This window comes from Dromiciops gliroides, chromosome 1 (assembly GCF_019393635.1).
Source record: "Dromiciops gliroides isolate mDroGli1 chromosome 1, mDroGli1.pri, whole genome shotgun sequence".
NCBI lineage: Eukaryota > Metazoa > Chordata > Mammalia > Microbiotheria > Microbiotheriidae > Dromiciops > Dromiciops gliroides.
Window position 1 is genome coordinate 18,716,035 of NC_057861.1, and position 25,977 is coordinate 18,742,011.

At 53.5% G+C, this 25,977-nt stretch overlaps 1 protein-coding gene across 5 annotated transcripts in view; it reads left to right on the top strand.

Moving 5' to 3' along the window:
• PXN (paxillin) overlaps positions 1 to 19,713 on the top strand; it is a 57,468-nt gene extending 37,755 nt beyond the window's left edge. Inside the window, exons 2-12 of one of the 5 annotated variants that reach the window (XM_043977083.1) lie at positions 4,925 to 5,151; positions 5,534 to 5,655; positions 6,852 to 6,991; positions 7,127 to 7,328; positions 9,407 to 9,542; positions 14,112 to 14,249; positions 14,971 to 15,141; positions 15,716 to 15,889; positions 16,382 to 16,463; positions 17,050 to 17,198; positions 17,591 to 19,713. In XM_043977083.1, the coding sequence (XP_043833018.1) occupies positions 4,925 to 5,151; positions 5,534 to 5,655; positions 6,852 to 6,991; positions 7,127 to 7,328; positions 9,407 to 9,542; positions 14,112 to 14,249; positions 14,971 to 15,141; positions 15,716 to 15,889; positions 16,382 to 16,463; positions 17,050 to 17,198; positions 17,591 to 17,857 (1,808 nt within the window). In that variant the 3' untranslated portion in view covers positions 17,858 to 19,713. Of the gene's footprint in view, positions 1 to 4,924; positions 5,152 to 5,533; positions 5,656 to 6,851; positions 7,329 to 9,406; positions 9,543 to 11,601; positions 13,010 to 14,111; positions 14,250 to 14,970; positions 15,142 to 15,715; positions 15,890 to 16,381; positions 16,464 to 17,049; positions 17,199 to 17,590 lie in introns of those variants that run through there. The other 4 variants (XM_043977086.1, XM_043977087.1, XM_043977084.1 and 1 more) reach the window with 4 other exon arrangements.
• The last annotated feature ends 6,264 nt before the right edge of the window (positions 19,714 to 25,977 follow it).

The following is a 25,977-nucleotide window of genomic DNA, read 5'->3' on the forward strand; positions in this document are numbered from 1 at the left end:
GACATATCACAGTGGCTGTCCAGTAGACACCTTAGACTGAGTATGGCCCAAATAGAACTCATTATCTATACCCTCCCCACCTCATACTTCCCTATGACTGTCCAGGGCCCTGCCGTTTTCCCCAGTCCCCGCAGGCTTACAACCCAGGAGTCATCCTGGACTCCTCACCATCTCTCACCCCCTAGATGCAAGCTATGACCAAGGCCTGTCAGTTTCACCTGTGCAGCATCTCTCATCAATTTCACCTCTATAGCATCTCTTACTAGTTTCACTTCTGCAGCTCTGGTTGATTTCATCTGTGCAGCATCTCTCATCAATTTCACCTCTGCAGCTCTGGTTGATTTCACCTGTGCAGCATCTCTCAAATGCTTCCCCAACTCTCCTCCCACACTGTCCCATCCTTGCTGCAGGCCCTCAACACCTCATGCCTGGACCATTGTAGTAGATGCAGTTGGGTCTGCTGCCTCCAGCCTCTCCCTACTCCATCCAGTCCATCCTCCATTCAGACTCCAAAGTGATTTTCCTAAAGCTCAGTGAGGTCTGACTATGTCATCCCCACCCTCTACCTCCTCTCAGTAAACTGCAGTGGTTCCCTGTGGCCTTCCAGAGCAAATAAAAAATGTTCTGTTTGTCATTCAAAGCCCTTCCTAACGCAGTCTCCTCTTACCTTTCCTGTCTTTTTACTCTTCAGCATGTCCTCTATCATCCAGTAACACTAGCCTCTTGGCTCTTCCACAGACTCTCCATCTCTCAGCTCTGGGCATTCTCTGTGGCTTTCTCCTATGCCTGGAACACTCTTTCCTCAGCCCAACTACTGACCTCCCTGTCTTCCTTTAAGTTCCAACTAAAATCCCGCCTTTGACAGGAAGCCTTCCCTAACCCCCCTTTATTCTAGTGCCTTCACCATTAATTATTACTATTTATTCTCTTTTTTTTTGCGGGGCAATGAGGGTTAAGTGACTTGCTCATGGTCACATAGTTAGAAGTGTCAAGTATCTGAGGCCACATTTGACCTCAGGTCCTCCTGAATCCAGGGCTGGTGCTTTATCCACTGTGCCACCTACCTGCCCCTATTTCCTATTTATTCTGTACATATTTGGTTGCTTGTTGTCTCTCCCATTAGATTGTGAGCTCCTCGAGGGTAGGGACTGGCTTTTGCCACTTTTTGTATCCCCAGCACATTACATGGTGCCTGACGCACATAGTAGATGCTTAATAAATGATTATTGGCTGACCAGCAAAGAGGGATCTTCTTCCTGAGGGAGATAGTCAGTGGACTGGGGCCGGTCTAAAGAGGGGTGGGGGAGGAATGACTAATTTTGGAGGCTGATGTCAGGTGTCTGCCCCTTGACCCCAACCCTGAAGAAAGCTTAGGTGGGGCTTGTGCTGGGAGTCAGGATATAAACATGATGTCTCCTCCTCTCCTTGGTAGAATGAAGGTCCTCCAAGTGCAGCTCCCACACCACCTCCAAAGGAATTGTGCTCCTTCCCATTTGACATTATTTTGCATTTTCTTAATAACTACCACAATATTTGGCATTCATGTATGACATTGTTTGCAAAGCGCTTTACAAATATCATCTCATTTTGTCCTTACCACAGCCCAGTGAGGCAGGCACTAGGCTTATCACCATTTTACAGATGAGGGAATTCAAAGTCAGAGAGGCTATGTGACCTGCCCAGGGTCACACAGCTAGTAAGTGTGTGAAGCAGAATTCAAACTCAGATCGGGCACTTTAGGAGCCAGCTAGGTTTCCCAGTGCTTGACCTGGAGTCAGGAAGACCTGAATTAAAATCTCACCTCAAACCCTTGTGTGACTTTGGGTAGTTTACTTACCCTTTCTGGGCCTGTTTCCATTCTATAAAATGATGGGGTTGGACTTAGTGTCCTCTGAGGTCTCTTCTAGCTCTTTTTTTTTTTTTTTAAGTGAGGCAATTGGGGTTAAGTGACTTGCCCAGGTCACACAGCTAGTAAGTGTTAAGTGTCTGAGGCTAGATTTGAACCCAGGTCCTCCTGACTCCAGGGCCGGTGTTCTATCCACTGCAGGCACCCTACTCTCCCCCACCCCACCCCACCCCCGTATAAACAAACATCCTGTTATCTTTGCTTTGGTATCCTTGGCACCAAGTGTGCTGCCTTGTATACATGGCAGGTGCTTAGCGAATGTTTGTTGATCTGAATGGAGGTGTCTTGGACTTAGGGAGGAGAGTTTGTGTCCAGGTGGCTGGGAGGGGCCTGTTCATGGCCTCCCTTTTATCTGCTCTCTCATTGGCTCCGGCTGCTGTCTGAGGCGCTTAGCGGGGCTGTAACTGAAACCCACGGAGCAGGTGGGTGCCAGTCTGGCCCAGGCACCCAGAGGGAGGGAGCTTCACCTCTCAAGAAAGACCCCTCCTTTCTTCCCCCCTCATTCCTCCCAGTCTGGCCCTGAGCTTGTGTTGACTCATACCAAGGGAGGAAACTTGAGAACTTTAACCATTTCACCAGATCCGAAGATTAGGATCCAGATGGCCCCAGAATGCAGCTGGAGCCCTCTTTCCCAGCTTCCTCCAGGTCTGTCTCCATTTGTCCACGATATTCCTTATTCTATGTCCCATTTCCTAAGATCACAAATAAAAGAGCCTGTGGGGACCCTAGAACATAGAGCATTCTGAGGCACAAAATGGCAGGTGTAAGCAGGGGGTATCCTGGTAAATATTTAACAGCCAGCTTCCTGTGTGTGTGTGTGGGGGTATATCCCCCTACTTAGTACACACTTTTCAGTTTAATTTGCATTTTTCTGTATCTTTTTGTTTGTTTTTGTGAGGCAATGTGGGTTAAGTGACTTGCCCAGGCTCACACAGCTAGTAAGTGTCAAGTGTCTGAGGCCAGATTTGAACTCAGGTCCTCCTGACTCCGGACCCAGGCACTCTGTGCCACCTGGCTGTCAATTGACTTACTCACTGACATAGAATGTAAGAGCCAGGAGGGAACTTAGAAGTCAGTCCAGCCCGCTGATTTTACAGATGAGGAAATTGGGGGTACAAGAGCTGGGAAAGAACTTGCCCTAGGTCACACAGATGAAAAAGCCCAAATCCACCCCTCTGTCACCTCCTACCTGCTGGGGTGGAGCTCAGGGGGCGGTGTGTAGAATTTAGACAGGGCACCAAGTGGAAGTGTGGTAGAGAGGGCTCTGAGTCGGCCTGGGCCCCACTCTGTGAGGTTGCTGCTCGGGGCAGCCTGGCCTGGGCCATCTCTGGGTGCTTTCTGGCTCCCCTCGAGCCCAGCTTCCTCTGGTTTCACCTGGCCTAGAAAGAGGAAGCTCCAGGCGTGTGGAAGGGATGGGGTGGGACCACAGGAAGTCTCTTTTCTCTGACGTCACAAGACCTGTCCTCCAGGCTAGCCTGCCCCACCCTAACCTTCCCGAGGTTTCTCTGTGCTGGAGGGTAGGAGGTTTTTGCTACCTAAGAGAGGAGACTTCTAGACTGGCACCAGGTTACGAGGTTTGACCACACTGAGGCTGTTATTGTGGGGGTTGGGGGGGGGGCATCAACCAGCCCTGGGGGGGGGCATCCTCAGAGTTGGCAGACATCTTGGCATTTTAAGTTGCTGGAGAGCCCTGGACTTTGGCCTTTCCTCCTTTTTCCTGGACTGACGGTGGGGAGGGAGGATTGAGGATTGGGCTGGTTAGAAATTCAAGAAGGGACCTTGGTCCAGGGGCAAACTGGGTTCCTCTTTAGTGCTTCCTCACAGGCTTGTGAGTGAGGCTACAGGTAGAAGGGTCTTAGACACACACCAGCAAGTTGAAATCCCTTCATTGTACAGCTGGGGAAACTGAGGCTTACTTCAGGGCCACAGAGCTATTATATGTCTGCCAGAATTTGAACTTGTGACTTCTTGGCTCTCCTTTCCTGATTCCCCAGATTGTTGGTCCTTCCCCCACCCCACCCTTACCCTCAGATTGTCATGGAAGAGAGGCAGTGTGGGGTAGATAGATGGGAACTTGGTCTGGGAGCTGAGTTCAAGTCCTGTGCCTGACGCATGCCGGCTTGTGATCCTGGACCTCTCAGAAGGCTCCTTGCTGGACACTTGTTGACATTACTCTTTATTGTATCTTTCTTAATCTGGCTCTGGCCACCCCAGGGAGTGTTGTGGACACAGGGGCCGCTAGCCTGGCCTTTGACCCCTCTGCTCTGGGCAGTTCTGAGATGACTCTGGGAGAGGCCACCTCCTTGTCGGCGCCTCCCTGGCCTCGGACTTCATCTGTGTCCGGGGTGTTTCCTCCCCCTAGACTGTACGCTTCTTGTGGGCAGAGACCTTGTCCCTTCCGGAACATGCTAAGTGCTGGTTGATTTGAATGGGGTTCAGGGGGCTGGGGTGAGGAGGCAGAGGGGCTCTGATTTCCCTGCTCTCACCTGTTACCCTGGCAGGGGGTGTGGGGCTGAGGGGCCCTGGGGTAGCTCTGGGTAATGCCACTGCAGCACAGGGAAGCTGGGCCCTGTGGTGGACTTAGCACCGTCCCCCTTGGTCCTGCCGCCTGTTCAGGCCACCAGAACTGGCACCCTTTCCCCCCCTCTGACAGGGAGAGAGCCAAAGAAGGTTCCTTGTGCCTGTGGCACGGGGCCCCTCCCCGTTACTCCTCTGTCCAGAGTAATCCCTCCTGCTTGGTTAGGAATGTCTTATCTCTTCTCAGTAAGCCTAGCATTCTCCCCCGAGAGCCCTGGGCTCTGCTCACTTTGGGAAGAGGCTCTGCAGTCCAGGGGAGCCTTGTCAGGTTTGCTTGGGGGGGATGTGGGAGGACGACCCGGGCAGGCGGTCCTGTTTGTGTCCCAGCACGCCCTTAGCTGTGAGTTTCCCCTAGGAGAGTGGGTCATGTGTCTGGGCCCTCGGTACCAGGGGAGGCCTCTGTGGTTTCACATGCCTGTCATGTTCTCCTGTTCCTCACAGACGCCTTGCTCGCGGACTTGGAGTCCACCACATCCCACATCTCCAAACGGCCTGTGTTCCTGTCTGAGGAGACCCCCTATTCCTACCCCACGGGAAACCACACGTATCAAGAGATTGCGGTGCCCCCTCCGGTCCCCCCACCCCCCTCTAGTGAGGCGCTCAACGGCACCGTCCTCGACCCCCTGGACCAGTGGCAGACCAGCGGCTCCCGATACATCCACCAGCAGGTAGGGTCTGTAGACCCCCATGGCACACCGTGGGAGGGTCCCGTGGGTGGGGCTCAGGAATGGAACAGAGCCGGTGGCCTGGAGGGAAGGGTGGGCCGGGGAGCAGGCTTTCAGGGGAGTTGATGAGAGGAGAGTCTGGAAAAGCCCCAGTCATCCCAACCATGCATGGTCGGAGCAGTGGACAGTGTTAATCACCAGGCAGCGGAAAGCCCCCAGTGGGCCTGTGGGGCTGAGTGTGAGCCTCCCAGGATGGGGGCGGGTTTGCTGATGATTCAGGACCACTTGGAGTCTCCCCTAGACTTGCCCCTGCCACCTCCTCTGGGGTGGAGCTGCTGCCTCGCCCTGTCCACAGCCCCGGCCCTGATCCGGTGTCTTATCCCAGCAGCCTCCTCCCCAATCTCCTGTGTACGGTTCCAGTGTGAAAAATCCCAGTGTCCCTGTGTCCCGGGACAGCCTTGGGTCACCCTGCCCCCGTGGAGCCAGCGAGGAAGAGCACGTGTACAGGTACCGGCCCGTGTGGTCACTCTGAGTGCCCAGCATGGGGTGGGGGCTTGTCTTCTGGACGGGGTCTCTTGGAGGGCCAAGTACAGTGGGAAGGGATTGGGCGGGGACTAGGGCGGCCGAGTTAAAAAGCGTCCTGCCTGTTGGCCTTGGACAATAATGACAGTGATAATAATGATAGTGGGCACATACAGGGTGCACTAAAGTTTGCAGAGGCCTTTACAGCCCTGGGAGGTAGGCGCTATCATTGTTCTCACTTTATAGGTGAGGAAACTGAGGCAAGCAGATCACCCAGCTGGTGATTGTCTGAGGCTGTATTTGAACTCGGGTCTTCCTGATTCTGGGTCCAGGGCTCTAACCACTGTGATACCTATCTGCCTCGGGTTGTTTCACGTCTCTCTGCCTCAGTTTCCTCATTTGTAAAATGGGATGGGACTAGTTGGCTTCTAAAATTTAGTCCAGCTCCAAATGGACGATTCTCTGAGTCTCCAGATGCCTTCTCCACCTTGGAGTCTGTGCATATATTCTAATCCTTGTCTTGCCAACGGCTCAGAATCGTAGGGAGTCACAGGTGACACCCTTTATGCAATGATGGGCTTAGAGAGCTACAAAAATGCCATTTGTGGGGGTTACCGTTATCAGGAGGTGGCCTCCCCTTCCTGCTCTGTCCTCCCTCTTCCTCCTCTCCCCCTCCCCCTTTCCTTCCTCTTCTTCTCCTCTCCTCTCCCCCTCCCCCTCCCCTCCCCTCCCCCCCTCTCTTATTGGTCAGGTGGAAATGTCACTTGTTGCCTAACCCACGTTCCTGTTGCATTCTGACTGAAGCTTGGGCCCCATCCTCTGCTCCCTCTTTGGGTAGCTGAGGGGGAGAAGCAAATTTCCTTCCTCTCCCAACTTACCACGTCCCAGCCCTGTGATTGCTTTATCTTACGGCTTGGAGAGCTTGCCTGCCTCCCCCCTGGGCCTGTCCTGGCAGATGCCACCTAGTCTAGCCCAGACCCTGAGGGAATCTCCCCTGGGAGGACCCTCCCAGTGGCGGGGGCCCGGGCCGGCTCTCCCTGTGTGGATCAGCTGTAGATAAAGCTGCAGAGCCTTCCCACCTGGGATGCTTATTTGGGCAGACGTTGCAGGTTGGTGTCTTGTGCGCTGCCCCATCTCCCTGCCATTAGGCAGACCCTCACGGCTCCCTTCCTTTCCTCCAGTTTCCCCAACAAGCAGAAGTCCGCTGAGCCGTCCCCCACCATCATGAGCTCCTCGCTGGGCAGTAACCTGTCAGAACTGGACCGCCTGCTCTTGGAGTTGAACGCCGTCCAGCACAGCCCTGCTTCTGGCTTCTTGTCAGGTAAGGGGATGTCTGGGGTGGGGGTGGGGGGCTGCTCGCCCGGGTCCTTTTCTCCCAGGCCAGCGCCCCCTCCTAAGTCATCATCGGCGCGGCCTCCACTGGCACTGAATGAACCATCTCCCCTTCTCTCCCAAGATGACATTAACCAGAGTCCTCCGCTGCCCGGGGGGCTGAGTCCTCACTATGTCGTCCCCGAGAACAACAGCCCCCTGAGTGGGAAGGCCACCCCCCCAGTGAAGGAGAAGCCCAAGCGGAATGGGGCCCGGGGGCTAGAGGACGTGAGACCCAGCGTGGAGAGCCTTCTGGATGAGCTGGAGAGCTCTGTGCCCAGCCCTGTGTGAGTACCATCCGGGCCTGGAGCAGCAGGGTGTGTGGGGGCATTCCTGGAGCCTCCGTGTTAGGTTGGAGGGCCTGTGGGAAATTCCTGAGCACTCCCTCCCTCCCTCAGCACTTCCTGAGTAGCTGCTCTCTCCTCCTCCCTCTGGGTTTTAGAACCCTGGATCCTGATAAGACTAGGAAGAGCCTGGGGGGGGCCGGGAATTCATGCTTCATTCCTTTCTCCCTGTCATGTGTGATGTTTAAAATCTAAATTGTGGTTGCCTTAAATTAGAAGCTTTAGCACCAGTCTTTGGGCAGTAAGCATTTATTAAAGCATACAGGTATTCACATGGAGTTCAGAAAATTAAGAAAAGGCCTATCTAGCTTAGAGTTCCAGCCTGGTCTGGTTCTTCCTCAAGTCCTCCGCCAGGAGCCTGCTTCAATCATGAACTCTCTAGCAAACTGATTGTGGAAGCTTTTATAGGTCTGGAACAGAGGTGGGCCTTACACGCTGCTTCAAGCTGATTGGTTGGCATTATCCAAATCCATTGGTTCACTGAACTTGAAGGTGTTCTCAAGTTAAGTTCACAGTCTAGCTTCCGAGAACCATACCTTCGTTTTGGTTTTTGTTTTTGTTTTTTTTAGTGAGGCCATTGGGGTTAAGTGACTTGCCCAGGGTCACACAGCTAGTAAGTATTAAGTGTCTGAGGCCTGATTTGAACTCAGGTACTCCTGACTCCAGGGCCAGTGCTTTATCCACTACACCACCTAGCTGCCCCAGAACAATACCTTCTTTTTTTTTTTTTTTAATTTTTGCAGGGCAATGAGGGTTAAGTGACTTGCCCAGGGCCACACAGCTAGTTAAGTGTTAAGTGTCTGAGGTCGGATTTGAACTCAGGTACTCCTGACTCCAGGGCCAGTGCTTTATCCACTTCGCCACCTAGCTGCCCCCAGAACAATACCTTCTTAAGGGCTAGCCAGGTGTGATTACAATCTAGTTAACTTTGGAGTAGACTAATCAGCAGTCAATCACTCTCACTTGATTCAATCAGTCTAGATTAATCTCCAGGTGGGTCTTTGAGTATCTGCTAAATCCCACTATTTCATCACACATGGGTATGTTAGGAAGGGCATTGGAAGAATGGGCTCAGATTCCACCGCTGACACTAGTGGTAGGACTGTGGACAGGTCATTTCTGGGCCTCAGTTTCATCATCTGTAAAATGGGGTCAATAATACTCCTCAGCATTGTTAGGGTGAAAATGAGAGAACAGCTCTGAAACACTTTGTAGAGCTTAAGGGTCTGTATAAATAAATAGCACCTGAGATGGTCCCTGATGTCTCAGCGTGCTGTAAGGAAGCCCCCACTGGTGGGATCACAGATCCTGGGACGTGGAGTTCATAAGCTTTCTGAGCAGGTGGTTGAGAAGGGAGGCAGGCACTGGGGTGCCCCCCCCTTTATTTAATTTTTTTTTTTTTGCAGGGCAATGAGGGTTAAGTGACTTGCCCAGGGTCACACAGCTAGTTAAGTGTCAAGTGTCTGAGGCCAGATTTGAACTCAGGGAGTCCTGAATCCAGGGCCGGTGCTTTATCCACTGCGCCACCTAGCTGCCCCCCCCTCTTTATTTTTAGCCCCTGCACACAATTGGTGCTTAATAAATGGTTCAGAGAAGTGTCACAAAGCTCCCATAAACCTCTCCTTGCCACATCTGCCTGGGATTTCCCTAAAATTTGCTTCTCTGCTAAAGGCTTCAGGGCCTGGCTGGTTGTGGCCATTTGGATAGGGAGCCCCCAGGGTAGACTGGGGGTGCCGAGCCTCGACCTGGGGAGGAGTGCGGGCTGGGGATGGGGTGCTCCATCCCATTGTTGAAAATGCCACCTGGAGGGGCAGCTAGATGGCACAGTGGATAGAGCACCGGCCCTGGAGTCAGGACTACCTGAGTTCAAATCCGGCCTCAGACACTTAACACTTACTAGCTGTGTGACCCTGGGCAAGTCACTTAACCCCAATTGCCTCACTAAAAAAAAAAAAAAAAAAAAGAAAATGCCACCTGGAAAGGTGTTCGTGGCTCACCATGCCCGTGCCCCTTCCCTACAGCCCAGCTATCACTGTGAACCAGGGAGAGATGAACAATCCTCAGCGCGTCACATCCAGCCAGCAGCAGACCCGCATCTCGGCTTCCTCGGCCACCAGGGAGCTGGACGAGCTCATGGCCTCCCTCTCGGACTTCAAGGTGCTCTGCCGGCCTGTGTCGTGCCCCCTGTCCCTGTCACCCCAGCGTCCCTGATCCCCATCCCTCCTCGGACCCGTGCCCAAATCTGAGCATGGAATGCCCTGCCTACTGGTCCAGCCCTGGCTGGGGGAGCATCAGGTGCCACCTTGGGCCAGACTGGGTAGAGGGTGGCTCCCACCTCCTGAGCTGCTGAGGCTGGTGGGGCTGGAACAGACAAGGGCTTCCATCCACACTGGCTTCTGCCAGTGGATGGCATTGGGTTAAGGGGGGGACATTGACTCTGAGGGCCCTAAGCCCAGGGGTCAGCTCTCACCTGCTCTGGCCTCCTCCCCCTCCATCGGCACCCCGGGGTGGGGGTGGGGGCCTCTGCCTTCCAGCCCTTGATAAATGACTTATTCTTTGCCCAGAATTCCTGGGGCTGATTCCACAGCTCACTCTCCTCCCTCCCTCTGTGGTCTGGCAGCTGGGCTTCTCCTTCCCACCAGCCGCCACTGTGGGAAACCCAACACCCTTGGCTGGTGGGCCGGCACTGACCAGTAGCTTATTCTGAGACTGGTCTCTCACCCTGCCCAGCCCCTCCCAGCCCAGCCTCTGGGCCACCCTCCCCCGCACCCCCCAGGGATGGGCTGGGATGTTTTATTTAGAAGATGAGAGATCTGCCAGGATCTAAATGGGTATCGATGGTGATTGATTTCTCCAACAACTTGCTGACCTCGCCTTGCCTTCTGGGTCAGATGGCAGCCTTGGGGAGGCGCAGGGAGGGGGAGCCATCCCACCAGCCTTTGGTCTCTGCCAGCGGAGCTTGAACTGAGCCCTCTGGGGGTCGGCTTTGCCCTGGTTCCGTATGGGGAGGCGGCGGCATCTTGGAGGACGTGCCTCTGGGGAGTTCTTTGGTCCATCATAGGGAGGGGGACGAGCCTTGGACTCTAGGCCGGGGTCAGAAGGATCCCCTTATCGGGGACTAAAGTTTGGACTGTACGGTGGTGATGATGCATCCGATGGTGTCTCCTGTCTAGTGGGGGCTGGGGAAGGGGAGACCATAGACCTTGTGAGAAGCTTAACTCAAGGCGGGGAACAAGAATGATGGTTTCTTGTTGGGGAATAAAGGCTTCAGTGCCAGGGAGGAGCAGACCAGTAGGAGGTGGTCACTGGGAACCCAAAGTGTGGTGCTTGTAGGGCATCGAAAACTCCTGTTTCTCCATCACATGGGACCGCAGTGGGTCTCTTTATAGAGGGTGTGTGTGAGAGTGTGTGTGAGCATGTGTAAGCATATGTATGAGTGTGTGTGCGTGCGTGTGTGTGTGAGAGCATGTGTAAGCATATGTATGAGTGTGTGTGCATGAGAGCATATGTGTAAGCATATGTATGAGTGTGTGTGCGTGCATGTGTGTCAGAGCATATGTGTAAGCGTATGTATGAGTGTGTGTGCAAGAGCGTATGTATGAGTGTGTGTGAGAGCATATGTGTAAGCGTGTGTATGAGTGTGTGTGCGTGAGAGCATATGTGTAAGTGTATGTATGAGTGTGTGCGCGTGTGTGCAAGAGCATATGTGTGAGCGTATGTATGAGTGTGTGTGCGTGTGTGTGAGAGCATGTGTAAGCATATGTATGAGTGTGTGTACGTGCGTGTGTGTGAGAGCATATGTGTAAGCGTATGTATGAGTGTGTGTGCAAGAGCATATGTGTGAGTGTATGTATAAGTGTGTGTGCAAGAGCCTATGTATGAGTGTGTGTGTGTGTGTGTGTTGGGGGCATCATCTGGACATTACCTCCTCTCATCTTTTAAGAGACACCCCCCCACCCCCACCCCAACACCCCCCTGAAGTTTGCTGCTTTTTTGTCGGCCATTTGCCCTTGGACACCCTCTTGCGTGTCCCCAGGCAGTCTGGGGGCCTGGCTGTCTGTTCTGAGAGTCTGGGAGGAAGTGAGCTCCCTGTCATGAGCCGCTTAGATCCGAGGGGTCGCCTGCGGGAGATGGAGCCCTGGATCCTGAGGCTGGAGCCCGTGCCAAGGCCGAGGGGTCTTGAACTCCCTCTGCCTTTGTCCTGATTTTCCTCCAGACCAGCTCCTCTGTGTGCCCGAGATTGGAGCTGTTGGCCCGTCCGCATGCCCCCCAGGAACCTCAGGGCGCCCTTTCATCTTCTACTTCTTTGACGCCCCAAACTAGACACCTCTCCAGTGACTGGGGGAGTGCCTCTGGCATCCTGTGCATTGAAGAAAATGGGGACCCAGGGAGGAGCCCCCCACCTCTGTCCTCAGTTCCCCTCGCAGCCCCTGCTCCTCTGCGATGGCCTGATCCAGCCAGGCCCGGGGGGCTGTCTGGTGCTGGCAGCTGTGGGTTATACCCCGTAGATGGGTGTCCCTTAGGGACAAAGGACCCGATTCAAATGGAAGACAGGGCTGGAGAGGGCCTTGGCCGTGAGACTCGGCTTCCCGAGGAGCTCTGTTCAGGCTCCTTCTTGCCCAAAGCGCATGCGAGGCCCCGGCAGCCCAGCCCATCCTGGAAGGTGCCCACCAGCCCTCCTCATCTAAAGGAGGTGGGCAGTGCTTCGAGGGAGCAGCGGCGGGCTTTGGGGTCCGCGGAGCCCCCGGATTTGCACGAAGCTGCTTGTGCTATGGAAGGAGCCATTGAGCCAGCTGTTGTTGCTGTGAACCGATGCGACTTCTTCCCAGACACCTGGGGCCCTGCCAAGGAGCCCAGACCGCAGAAGACCTCGGCTGTGCAGGGTCGGATGGGTCGGGATGGCAGCCACCCCGCCCAGGCCAAGAAAGAGCCAGACCAGGAGAGCCCTAGGAAGAGAGACACGTCTGCCGTGAGCCCCACCGGGGGAGGCCTGAGGAGCTGGGCCAGCAGAGACAAACTGGAGCCACCCCCGGGAGAGGAGACTCCGGCTGCAGAGAGGATTTCCACCTCTGGCCAGGCAGGCCCCAGAGGGGGAGGGCAGCCGTGGCTGCCGTGCATGGCCCCTGGTGCATGGTGTGAGATTGGACGTTGCCCAGCCCCTCCTGCCGCACTAACAGCATGAGCCCTGACAGAGCCCTTGTGCATGGTGGTCAGCAGGGAGCACCGGGGACCCCCACCATGTCCTCAGAAGAACATGAGCCTGAGCTGAGAACGGAGAGACTTCCCCCCTTGCGGCTGATGCATGGCCTTGACTCTCTGGGCCCGGGCCGGGGCGGGCCAGCTCCCTCCACGCCAGGGGGTCTCTTACTAATACAATTGCACCTCTCTGATCCTCGCAGCTGCCTCGTGAGGTGGGCCGGGCACAGTGTATCCTTGTTCCCATTTCACAGATAGGAAGGTTAGAGGTAGAACCCAGATTTCTGGGTGCCCCTTCTTGTATCTAAGGTCTGCCAGGCCTTGCTGCCCTGCTCTTTCTGAACATCCAGCTGTTTCTCCCGTGTGGAATTTTCCTCCTCGGTGCTTGATGGGGACCCGGGTCAGTGACAAGCTTTGTATTGCGTGGCCTCCCCGGTAGCCAGAGGGGGACTGAAAGGAGCCAGCGGTGACCGGCTTCCCCTGTCCCTCAGATCCGCTCTGTGATCAGGAGGAGCCGGGAGACAGGCCATGCGCACCCCATGTCACGGGAACCTTCCCCGCGTCGACGCCTGGGCCCTGCCGTGCTCCACAAGACCCCGTCTCAGGACCAGCTCGTTGCTGAGTTGCAGGGCCGGCTGGGCATCAGGCCAGAGGAAGAGGGGGTGGACGAGGCAGAGGCTGACCCGGAGGCTTGGCTGACAGAGGGGGTTGTCATCACTGTGCAGCCCCGAGGGAAGAGGGACGGGGGACAGGTTGTAGAGAAGGTATCGGGGAGGGGTCGCTCAGCAGGGCCACAGAGGGGAGGAGGGGGCATCTGGAGCCCTTCCCGATCTCCTCTGGCTCTTGGTTCTGCCCGCCGTTAGGGCCATTTTGTGTGGCTTGGGGCTAAAAGAGGAGCTGGAGGCCTGTGCGGTCAGTAGGTGTCTCAAACCCTCATCAGGGCCCTGGTCTCTGGGATTCTTCAGGGGTGGGGCTTGGCCCTTTGCCCCGTCTGGTGGGAGCATCGCTGAGGCTTTTCCTTTCTCTCGTCCTCACTTGTCTTCCTTCCTTCCTTTCCCAGGTTGTCTTTCCTCCTGATTCTCCCATTCCCTTCAGAAGAACCGTATCAGTTCCTGTCTCTCCTCCTCCTTCTCCTTCTCTCCAGTATCTCAGACACACTCCTGAGAGTGGCTCCCCTTGTCCCCAGGCACCAGCCTCCCGGGCCCACGCCTCCCCCGGGCCTCTGAGGGCCAGGGGTGCCTCCTGTGAGGAGGAGGGGCGCCCAGCTGCCCCGGGCCCCGTGCCCTCTGTCTCCTGCGTGCTCCGCACCCCGGCCGCCGCCCGTCTCCCCGTGTCTGTCGGCTGTCAGACTGACGAGGATCCCCTCTTCCCCCCAGTTCAGGCAGGCTTGCCCCTCGGGGCCCCTAGGGCTAACTGAGCCATTGTAGCCAGTGTTGGTGGTCGGGGCCCCAGTCCCTTTCCACAGTGCCTCCGCCTCCCTCCAGCCCCCCAGTCAGGCCACTGACCCAGGCCTGTTGCCCTCCTCCACAGGTACTGGCGGTGACTTCGGCAGCCCAGCCCCTCGCCCCAATGGCCGCCCGCCCTCCCCCCAGCCCTCCCCCCCTCAGGAAGGCAGCCAGCCCGTCTCCTCGCGGCAGTGAGCTCCCTGCAGCCCTGGCCTTTCCCGAGGTTTGCCCCTCTCCTCCCCCTAGGACTGGTCCTGGGCTCCTAGCTCCACGGGGGCCCTGCTGAGGGTTTTTGGTCTTACCTTTCAGCCAGGCCTGGTGCCTGGGGGGCTTCCCTGCTCCAAGGAGCTCTCTTGGGGTCAGCCCTGGTCTCTCCAGGCCTCCCCCAGCTGGAGTGGGCGCCTCTTCCCTTGGCTCTGTTGTTGTTGATGATGGGAAGAAGCTGCCTTCGTCGGCAGCCTGGCCAGAGGATCACTGGAGGTCACTGGGTTCCAGGGCTGAACTAGATCAATCAGTCATTCAGTCCACGAGCATCAGGCCCTTCCCATGTGCATTAATGTCTAGACCCGTCCGTCTCTCTGTAAGAAAAGGCCTTATTCTCTGGTCAGGGTGGCCGTGGGGAAGGATAAATATTGTCTAGTCAGGCTGGAGGTAGGTGGGACAAGAGGGGTCATGTCTGGCTTCCCTCCCTCAGGGACCTTCTTTCTCCAAGCTGTGAGAGGCAAACAAGGGGCGACCTGGATGGATTGATCCCTGTCTTAGTGTTCAGCCTCAGAAAGGTCACCAGATTTCTTGCTCGCCTCAGTTACTGTGTCTGTAGAATGGGTTGAGGGGCTTTGAACCGTAGGAAGCCTCCAGTTTGGCAGAAAACCCTTCCCTGGTCTCCCAGCCAGAGATGTAGATGTCTGCCCTGTACCGACCACCTTTCTCCTCCCACTCCACAGTTCATGGCCCAGGGGAAGGCAGGGAGCAGCTCCCCACCTGGTGGCCCCCCAAAGCCAGGGAGCCAGCTGGACAGCATGCTGGGCAGCCTGCAGTCGGACCTGAACAAATTGGGTGTGGCCACGGTTGCCAAAGGTGTTTGCGGAGCCTGCAAGAAGCCCATTGCTGGACAGGTGATGCGGGAATGGGAGGTGGGCAGAGTATAGAGGGAGGGGGGAACAGAGACAGCCTGGCCCAGAGGCATGCCTGCCCCTGAGAAGGTTTGACACCCCCGTGGGGGTGGAGGTGGTAAGATCCTTTGACTCAGTGGGTAGGTAGGGCTAGGGGTAGAGAAAGGCTTCATTTTATTTCAGTAACTGGGTTTATTTGGCACAGTGGATAGAGCTCCAGACTTTGAGTCAGGAAGATCTGAGTTCAAATCAGACTTCAGACACATAATAGCTGTGTGACCCTGGGCAAGTCACTTAATGGTGTCTGCCTCAGTTTCCTCATCTGTAAAATGAGCTGGGGGAGCCAATTTGCAACCACTCCAATATCTCTGCCAAGGAAACCCCAGACGGGGTCAGGAGGAGTTGCACATGGCTGAACAATGACGACCCCTGTGCCAGGCAGTGAGCTTGGGGGGGGGCGGGCACAGACTGCCTGCCCTCAAGAACCTGACCCTCTGCTGGGCTCGTCCCAGGCCCCCTCCCTCATCCTCCCCTGGCCAACCTTCCTCATTTCCTCCTGCTCTCCCCCCCCCCCCAGGTGGTGACAGCGATGGGGAAGACTTGGCACCCAGAGCATTTCGTCTGCACCCACTGCCAGGAAGAGATTGGCTCCCGGAATTTCTTTGAGCGCGATGGGCAGCCCTACTGTGAAAAGGACTATCACAACCTCTTCTCACCTCGATGCTACTATTGCAACGGGCCCATCTTGGATGTGAGTGTCTGGGCGGGGCGGGGCGGGGCAGGCGTGCCTCCCATGGGCAGGACCAGTCACTGGGAGCCTGGAAGTATCTAGCCTGGAAAGTTGGACCAAAGAGTGGGGAGGCTTGACCAAGGGGCAGGGATCATGGTGAGGGAATGGGCAGCTGTGGCTAGTGGATGGCAAGAAAACACATTTGTTTGTCATTCATTCATTCATTCATTCATTCAGCAAGCATTAGCCACCTACTCTGTACCAGGCTCTGGGCATAAAAAGACCAGCAGCCCCGCCCTCCGGGGCACATTGTTGGATGAATACCATGGCTCTGCAGAGTAGTATGGGCCGGGGGAGGGGAGGGGCCCTGAGTGAGTGCCAGGCTGTCTAATGCCCCTCTGCCTCTTCCTGGGGCCACCGTGGAGGCAGAGGCATTCCCCTGGCCGTGACTCTGCCCAGGGACCCAGCCCACCCCTGTCAGCAGCTTTACCCTCTGGGCTTTCTCTTCTCTAGAAAGTGGTGACAGCCCTGGACCGGACTTGGCATCCCGAGCACTTCTTCTGTGCCCAGTGTGGGGCTTTCTTTGGACCGGAAGGTACCAAGCTGGGGTGGGAGGGGTCTGTGGTCTCTGGGGACGGGTGGGGGTGGGGAGTGGATCCTGGCCTGAGTCAGGGACTCAGTGGCCTCAGAGGCCCCTTTCAATTTAGGAGCCTGTGTTCTTAATGTTAGAGAGATAGTAGTGAAGAGAGTGCTGGGTTTGAATCCTGCCCCTGACCTGCTCTGTGGCCTTGACCAGGACATTTAAACTACACAATTTCTAAGCTCTCTTGCAGTTGATATCCCCTGTTCTAAGGCTCCTCCCAGCTCTGACATCCCCTGTTCTAAGGCCCTTCCCAGCTCTGACATTTCCTGTTCTAGGGCCCTCCCAGCTCTGACATCCCCTGTTCTAAGGCTCTTCCCAGCTCTTGTTCTAAGGCTCCTCCCAGCTCTGACATCCCCTGTTCTAAGGCCCTTCCCAGCTCTGACATTCCCTGTTCTAGGGCCCTCCCAGCTCTGACATCCCCTGTTCTAAGGCTCTTCCCAGCTCTTGTTCTAAGGCTCCTCCCAGCTCTGACATCCCCTGTTCTTAGCCCCTTCCTGGCCTTCTCCAAACCTACCGTGTGCTCTTCTCTCCCGTGCAGGGTTCCATGAGAAAGATGGGAAGGCATATTGTCGAAAAGATTACTTCGACATGTTTGCCCCTAAATGTGGTGGCTGTGCCCGGGCCATCCTAGAGAACTACATCTCCGCACTCAACACCCTCTGGCACCCTGAGTGTTTCGTCTGCCGGGTAAGGCGCCCGCCGCCCCCTCCTCTCCCTTGCTGTGCCTTCTGCCAAGGCCCATTGTCTTCAGTTACACTCCTGAGGGAGGCCCATGGACTTCAGCATCCAGTGGCCGACTCCTTTCTTGGGGGGACAGGGATGAGGGTGCCTTATAGGATATCCAGTCCTGGGCTTTGGGCCCTAGGGAATCTCTTCAGGGCAAAGATAAAATCCCTGGCCCTGAGTTCAAGTCTGGCCACTACCTCTTACTGTTTGGGCAGCCTTGGCTCTCCCTGAGGCTTGGTCTGGCCTCCAAGGTCCTGTCTCTGCTCCCCCGCCTCCGGCCCCTCTCCGGGGGCTCTGCAGGAGGGCCCGGGCCCCTTTGCCGCCGCCCGTGACGTCCTTCCTTGTGTTGCCAGGAATGCTTCACGCCATTTATCAATGGCAGTTTCTTCGAGCACGATGGGCAGCCCTACTGTGAGGTGCATTACCACGAGCGCCGCGGCTCGCTCTGCTCCGGCTGCCAGAAGCCCATCACGGGCCGCTGCATCACCGCCATGGCCAAGAAGTTCCACCCGGAGCACTTCGTCTGTGCCTTCTGCCTCAAGCAGCTCAACAAGGGGACCTTCAAGGAACAGAATGACAAACCCTACTGTCAGAACTGCTTCCTCAAGCTCTTCTGTTAGGCCCCGCAGACCTCATGGCAGGGGTCGGAGCCTGCTCTTGGGCCAGACTAGGGGGCGGGGGGCAGGAGAGTGGAGAAGTCACATCCGGGTCCGGGCCGCTTCCCTCCCCCTTCCTTGTTCTCTCTGCCTCTCTTCCTTTTGTGGTGGGAGAGGTCTCCTCCCTGCCATGCAGACCCTGGCCCCCCACACTGGAATCATTTCTTAGCCAGGTCACTGGGCATCCCCAGAACCAGGGCTGCCCATTCAGGGAGTTTTTGAGGGGCAGAACTTTCCTAACCTTGTTGCTCCCCCTCCCCATCCTTCCTCCTCACCCCATCCCCTGGTTCGGGACTCTGGAGGGCGGCCTGCCCCTGCCAAGTGAACGCCGGCATAAACCCACCTGCGGAGAAGGCAGTTGGGGGTCCCCGGGGCCCCCTTCCCTCTGGCTGTCCCCAGCCATCATCTTCTCCACCTGAGGCCTCCTCTCTAGCGGTTCTCATTCAGTTGGTTCTACTGAGAAAGGGCTCTACAGCAATAATATTTTATATTGACTTTGCGGGCGACTGAGCCCAGTCCGTGGGCTCCCACCTGGCTTGGCAGGTGCCGTGAGCACGGCTCCCCCGGCTGGACGCTGTCCCACGTTTGATAGATTTCTACACTGAGGTTTGAATTCCTATTCGTCTGAGTTGCTTTTAATTCTCTCTCTGAAATGATTTTGAAAAGATTTTAAAGATGTTCCTTCTGGCCTTGTCCTGCACCCCCGCCCCCCTCCTCTGCCCCCTGCTCTCGGACCCCCTGGGGGCAGTGACCCAGGCCGGCTTTGCTCTCCGGCGCTCTTAACTCATCGGGTTTTCTTTGTACTGAGGGCTTCTAGGGGAGAGGCAGCCAGTAGCTCTCTCTAGCACAACCAGTTGGCCTTTTTTATTCCCTCCCTCACAGTTCACCTGGAACATTTTGTAAACTGCTGTGTTCAGACCCCCTTCCTCTCAGACTCTGTCCACCAGGGTCTCTGCTAACTTAGCCTACTTGCCTGCCTTCTTGAGAGAGGTCAGCAATGTAATATGTGTTGGGTGGTTGGGAGAGACTCGGGCGGGGGGATGCACGATGGGATTGCCCGATTTCTGCTGGAATAAGCCATAAGGGGGTGGGGAGGCCCTACCTCCCAGCCCTCCAGTGATCGATCACCTTGGGTCTTCTCTCTTGAGGCCTTAGTCTCCCAGACCACTGCTCCAACACTCTGGGTAAAGGATGCCCGCTGACCCTGGGCATCCTCCTAGACCTTTTGTGCCATGGAAACTTGGGAATGCGGTCATGGAGAAGGATTTGCTCTGGCTCTGGCTCTGTCCCCGTTTTGTGATGACCGTCATGAGTGAAACTGAAGGGGCCTCAGTCTGGTTACGGGCCATGAAATATTCTCAAGTCTCCTGAGTCAGATCTTGAGAGAATCCTGGGAAAGTTTTCCCTGTAGCTGAAACGGAAGCTTACCTGAATCCCCGGGTGGAGCTGCCAGCCCTCTCCACTCCTGGGGCCTCCTCTGGTCATTGGAAATGGACCACAGACAGGGCAAAGGGCAGTCTGGTGGTGCTGGCGGGCAGTGGAGGGGAGGGGCAGATCTAGCTGGCATCTCAGCGCACGGTTAGCTGAATGAAAGCCAGGAGCTGGCCACGCCAGCTCAGCTCTGTTTTTGGGGGTGTCCATATGTCCACCATGAGACCTTAGTGCTCTGTTTACAGTGACCTGCCCCTGTCCCTCCCCTTCAGGGTCAGGGACATCTGGGAGATGCCTCTCTAGGTCAACAGTTTGATTTGATATTTTTTCCCCTATAAACTTCTAACTTTGCTTTTCCCATTTAAGTTCCTGTGATTTATGCCAATAAAATCTACTATTATTTTCACTTTGCCTTGTTTCAAGACTTTTTTGGTTGGAGAGAGGAGTTTAAACATCCCAGTACCTAAGCCTAAAGGCCAGTTCAACAGTATTTGGGCCTGAGCGCTGGGGTCCCATCATTTCTCAGGAAGGGTGCTGACAAGCTGGATGGTGTCCGGAGGAGGGCCACCAGACCAGTAAAGAGGACCCTTAATCAGGGCACAGGGCAGCTGTGCTTCCCTCCCTCTGGTGCCTGGGGATCCTCTCTTCTCAGGTTCATTTCCTTTTTTTCTTTTTTTCTTTTGCAGGGCAGTGAGGGTTAAGTGACTTGCCCAGGGTCACACAGCTAGTAAGTGTCTGAGGCCCTGAATCCAGGGCCGGTGCTTTCTCCACTGCGCCACCTAGCTGCTTCTCGGGTTCATTTTCATTGAACACATTTTTATTAACCACCTCTTCTGTGCTGGGCACAGTGTTAGGCCCTGGGGAGCCAAAGACCAAAAATGAAAACTTCCCAGCCCTCAGGTAGTTTGGTGGAAGAAGATGGGACTTCTGGAATCATTGATTGAGCTCTGGCAGAGGCTTGGGAGTATCTCGTCTGCCCCCCCCTCAGTTATACAGATGACAAAGTTCAAGGCTTCATGGAGCACTTGGGAAGGAGCTGATGGTTGACTTCGAGTACTGGAAAGGAGGAGGGATCTGAATGGTTTTAGTTGGCCCTAGAAGGCCAGTAGGTGGCGCCATAGTGCCTAGAACACCTGACAGAACTGAGTTCAAATCCCACTTCAGACACTTACTAGCTGTATGACCCTGGGCAAGTCACTTAATCTCTGTTTGCCTCAGTTTTCTTATCTGTAAAATGGAAATAATTACAAGTGGATGGTTGTGAGAATCAAATGAGAGACATGTAAAAACTTTTGTTATATAAATGGTAACTGTTACTGTTATTATTTACTGATGAGGAAACTGAGGCTGGGACTTGCCCAGGGTCCCACAGCTAGTTAATATCTGAAACAGAATTTGAACTTGAGTCTAGCCCTCTATTTACTTACACCCTGTCCAACAGCTTCTCAAGCACCAACTGGTTTGGAGGATATAATTTTAGACAAGACACAATTCTTCTGTTCTTTTTTTTTTTTTTTTTTTGGTGAGGCAATGGGGTTAAGTGACTTGCCCAGGGTCACACAGCTAGTAAGTGTTAAGTGTCTGAGGGCGGATTTGAACTCAGATCCTCCTGAATCCAGGGCCGGTGCTTTATCCACTGCACCACCTAGCTGCCCAATTCTTCTGTTCTAAAGTCATATCAATAAGCATCTATTAACCATCTGCTATGTTCCAGGCACTGTTCTAAGCACTGGGGATACACAGAAAGGCAAAAGACAGGCCCTGCCCTCAGGAAGCTTATAGTCTAATGGGAGAGAGAATATGAGAACATAGTGAGCGGAGGAAAGTCACAGGGAGATAAAGCTGGAAATACACAGTGGTGTCAGACTGGGGATGCTGGCAACTAATCAGGAAAAGGTGACCCTGGAAATTCTGGCCTGGCACCAAGTGCTCTGGGGGATCTTAGGTGATGGCTGGCCCCTCTCTCCAGCCCTGGTTGTCCTCTGGGAGGTAGTGGTGCCTTTAGGGTCAGGTTTGGGTTTCAGTCCCAGTAGGAGACATCAATTATCTGTAAGCCCCAGTAGACACTTAATAATTGCTTGTTGGGTTGAACTGAGGTAGCATTAGGAAAGTAGCCCAAGTGGTCCCTAGAAAACTTGAAAGAGAAGCAAGGGCAGAGAAGTTCTCTGCAAGGATACCATGGGAGGTTGAGCATCTTGGCTCTGTTTTGAGTGTACTCAACAGTCTTTTTTTTTTAATTTTTAGTGAGGCAATTGGGGTGAAGTGACTTGCCCAGGGTCACACAGCTAGTAACTGTTAAGTGTCTGAGGCCGGATTTGAACTCAGGTACTCCAGGGCCGGTGCTCTATCCACTGCGCCACCTAGCTGCCCCAAAAGTCTTGATTATACTGGGGCCTAATTAAACCCTGAGAGAGCCTCAACAGCATGCTTTCAAGGGCAAAGCCTACCCTTTGAGTGTAGAGGAATTACCAGATTAAGTATTAGCTCCCTATTCTGGTTGCCCTTGGTGCTGGAGACCAATGTGGTTAAAACTTCTTTTTGGCGGGGGGGGGGGGGGGGGCAATAAGGGTTAAGTGACTTGCCCAGGGTCACACACCTAGTAAATGTCAAGTGTCTGAGGTTGGATTTGAACTCAGGTCCTCCTGAATCCAGGGCCGCTGCTTTATCCACTGCGCCACCTAGCTGCCCTCAATGATATAACAGTAACAGCCTGGAGCACTTGACTGTTTGCAGAGTTCATTGTATTTATTCGAGGCTGAATTGAAAAATATTACAAATAGACCAACAAATAGCCCGATCCTGCTATGGATGAAGAAATGTGAGACCCGGACAGTATACTTATTCAAGATCTCACAGCTCATTAGGGGCAGATAAAGGACAAAAAAAAGGCAGCTGGTGGAGGGAATAAGTATATTGTGCCTACTGTGTGCTGAGCATTTTGCAAATATTACCTTGTTTGAGTCTCACAACGACCCTGGGAGGTATGTAATGTAATTATACCCATTTTATAGATCAGGAAACTGAGGCAGAGGTAAAGTGACTTGATCAAGGTCACACTGCTGATAAGCATCTGAGGCTGAATTTGAATTTAGGTCTTCCTCACCCAAGGCATAGGGCTCTATCCACTTTCACCTAGTTGAACAGGGAAATCTCACCATTTTTCAGGAGAAAGTCTAGAAAGGTGTGGAAACACAAGCATATATATGTATATATGTTTGTATACATATGTCTGTATATATATACATATATATAAATGTGTGTATATGTATGTGTGTATACATACTGTGAGATTAAAAATTGGATATTAGATCATAAATCTCCCCTACTTAACTTTTCCCTTAATTTATCTCCCAGACTAGTAAATGGAAGAAGCTTTTGGACTGTTCGTCTCCTCCCCAAAAGGGTGGTCCTTCAAAAACTGGCGTCTTTCAGTTATCCTAACCGACTGTTAAAAACTTTCATATTTTACCACAATACATATACACACATACACATAAATATATATATATATATGTGTGTGTATTGTATACACCTTTGAGACAATTCCAGAGACCTCAAAGGACCTTCCAGCTCAACCCACACCTGAAGAGAAATTCCTAGTGTATCCCACCTTTGCTTGAGGACTTCCCGTAAGGGAGGGAAGCCACCACCTCCCGTAGCATCCCATTACACTTTGGGGACGACACCAATTGCTGCCAAGTCTTCCCTGAGATCCAGACACGATTTTCCTCTTTGTGATGCCTAATCATCGCTACCAAATCTGTTCTCTGCTGCCAAACAATGAATCAAACCCCTCTCCAGCCGGGTCATACCAGCTTGGAGTTGGTTGTTAAATTTTCAGTGTGAGTATTTACACATAATCGGAGATTCACAAAACCTTCAAGTCAGGGCTTCCTCCATATGTTAGCCATTCAGCTACTTGAAACCAGCTATCATGTCCCCCAGGGTCTTTCTCCGGACTAAAGACCCCAGGTTCCTTCTGTAGGTCTCTCCTTCCTCATGCTGTTTCTCCTTTGCCCTTCCTCTGTTAGGGAATAGGATGAGACACCAAAGAGTCAGTGCCTCCTGCCTCTGGGGAACTTCAGAGACAGCCTCGAGGTTTTTTGTGTTTTGTTTTTTTTTTTTAAGTGAGGCAATTGGGGTTAAGTGACTTGACCAGGGTCACACAGCTAGTAAGTGTTAAATGTCTGAGGTCGGATTTGAACTCAGGTTCTCCTGACTTCAGGGCCGGTGCTTTATCCACTGCGCCACCTAGCTGCCCCTGTTTGTTTGTTTTTAAAGTAAAGATATAACCTGGTTCTCCTGAGGCCCGGGGTGTCTAAATGAAATGCCTATTTATATTATCCCTTAGGAACTGGGAAGTTCCTCAGATGATTACTGTCTTTGGGAACTTTCCGTGTGTGTGTGTGTGTGTGTGTGTGTGTGTGTGTGTGTGTGTGTGTGAGAGAGAGAGAGAGAGAGAGAGAGAGAGAGAGAGACAAAGACAGAGACAAAGAGAGACAGAGAGAAAAGGAGTGAGAGAAGAATGAGGAGAGCTAGAATAAGTGAAAGAAGATGGGGAGGGAAAGAATAAAAAAGAAAGGAAAGAAAGAGGGAAAGAAAAAAATAAAGAGAAAGAAGGATACAGGGAAAGAAAAAGAAAGATGCTTGGAAAGTCAGTTAATAGATTTGGGTCTATTCAGTAAGCATTCATTAAGCCCCTACTATGTGCTAGGTGGGAGTGGGGTGGGGGGAAATACAAAGATAAAAATAATAGCTCCTGTCCTTAAGAAGCTTACATTCTATTGGGTGAAAGAACATGTCATGAAGAAGTTAATGCAAAATATATAGAAAGAAAATAGATGAAAAGGAGAGGTCAGCAACAACTGGGAGGAAATGGAATTGATTTCAAGCCTTGAAGGGAACTAGGAATTCTAGGAGCTGGAGGGAGAGAATTTAAGGGAGAAGACATCACTTGTGCAAAGTCACTGAGGTGGGAGATGGAATGGACAGAGAAAAAGGAGGAGGACGAGGAGAAGGAGAAAGGGGAGAAAAGGAGGGAGGAGGGGGGAAGGAGGGGGAGGAGGAGAAGGGGGAGAAGGATGGAAGAAGAGGGGGGAAGAGAAGGGAGAAGGAGGGAGGAGGGGGGAAGAGGAGGAGGAAAAGGAGGAGGAGGAGAAGAGAGAGGAGGAGGGGGAGGAGGAGGAGGAGGAAAGAGGAAGACAGGGAGGGACGATCAGCATAGATGGAGTGTGAAGGGGAGAGACAGGAAATCAGATGGAAAGATAGGTCAAAGTCTTAGTTGTGTCCTACCTTAAACGCTCCCCCTCCCCCTCATCTCCATAGTCAATCAGTTGTCAGGTCCACAACATTTCTAGCCTGCCCCAGTCGGCCTTTTGGGTAGACTGTTGCAATTGTCTCCTGCTTCCAACATCCCCCCTCTACAAACTCTTCTATTCAAGGACCAGAAGAATCTCCCTAAAGCTCAGGTGTGATCATGTCATTCTTTTGCTCAAGAAGCTTCAGAGGCTCCCTCCTGCCAGAATCCAGTGCCCTCCCTCTCCACCCAGGCCTCCCCAAATCCTTCAAGGTATAATTCAGGTGTCCCCTCCTATGGGAAGCCTTTCCTGATTCCCTGCCCCTTCCCAACCTGCCATGCTATCCGTTCTCAAATTGTTTCGTAATAATGTGCGGCCTCCTCAGAATGTTAGGCCCTTGAGGGGAAGGGAAAGGGCGGTTTCTTTGTCTTTGTGGCCATCTGAGGGGGATAGTGATAGGACCTATCATTTCCCTCCTATAGAGAACTCCCAGATAAGTAAACTCTCTCCATCAGTGAAGCTCCTCTGCATCTTCTTTCTTTTTTTTTTTTTTTTTTTGGTGAGGCAATTGGGGTTAAGTGCCTTGCCCAGGGTCACACAGCTAGTAAGTGTCAAGTGTCTGAGGCCAGATTTGAACTCAGGTCCTCCTGACTCCAGGGCTGGTGCTCTATTCACTGCACCACCTACCTGCCCTTTTTTTTTTGTTTGGTGAGGCAATTGGGGTTAAGTGCCTTGCCCAGGGTCACACAGCTAGTAAGTGTCAAGTGTCTAAGGTTGGATTTGAACTCAGGTCCTCCAGGCCAGTCCTGTATCCACTGCACCACCTAGCTGCCTCCCCTCTGTACCTTATAAGAGAGTTTCTCGGATCACCTCCTTCTTCTTTGGCTGATTTATCTCCACAAGGCTTTTACTGACTGTGCTTTAGAATCTTCTTCACTGGGGACCTCCAATTTAAGGAAGTGCAGGCCAACCTGGTCTGTATCTTTGGCTGTCGCTGTCCACTACACAGGTCTTTTCCCACCATTCCCTAGCCCCCAGTAGCTTTCCTCTCCACCCTGCCCCTTTTCTTCCTTCCTTCCTTTCTCCTTCCTTCCTTTCCAACTCAGGGAACAAAACAAGCATTTCCATAACACAGAACATTAAAAAAAAGATGCACATGAAACTGCAAATAAGTAATTTAACAAATGCGTGAGGCTTTCTACTGCCTATGGGGTCAAATACAAAAATCATAATTTCATAATCTAGCCCTCACCTCCCTTTCCAGTCTTTACTTCCTTCACTTGTATTCTGGGATCCAGTGATGCTGACCTCCATCTCTCCATCTCTCCATCTCTCAGTTCTGGGCATTTTCTCTTA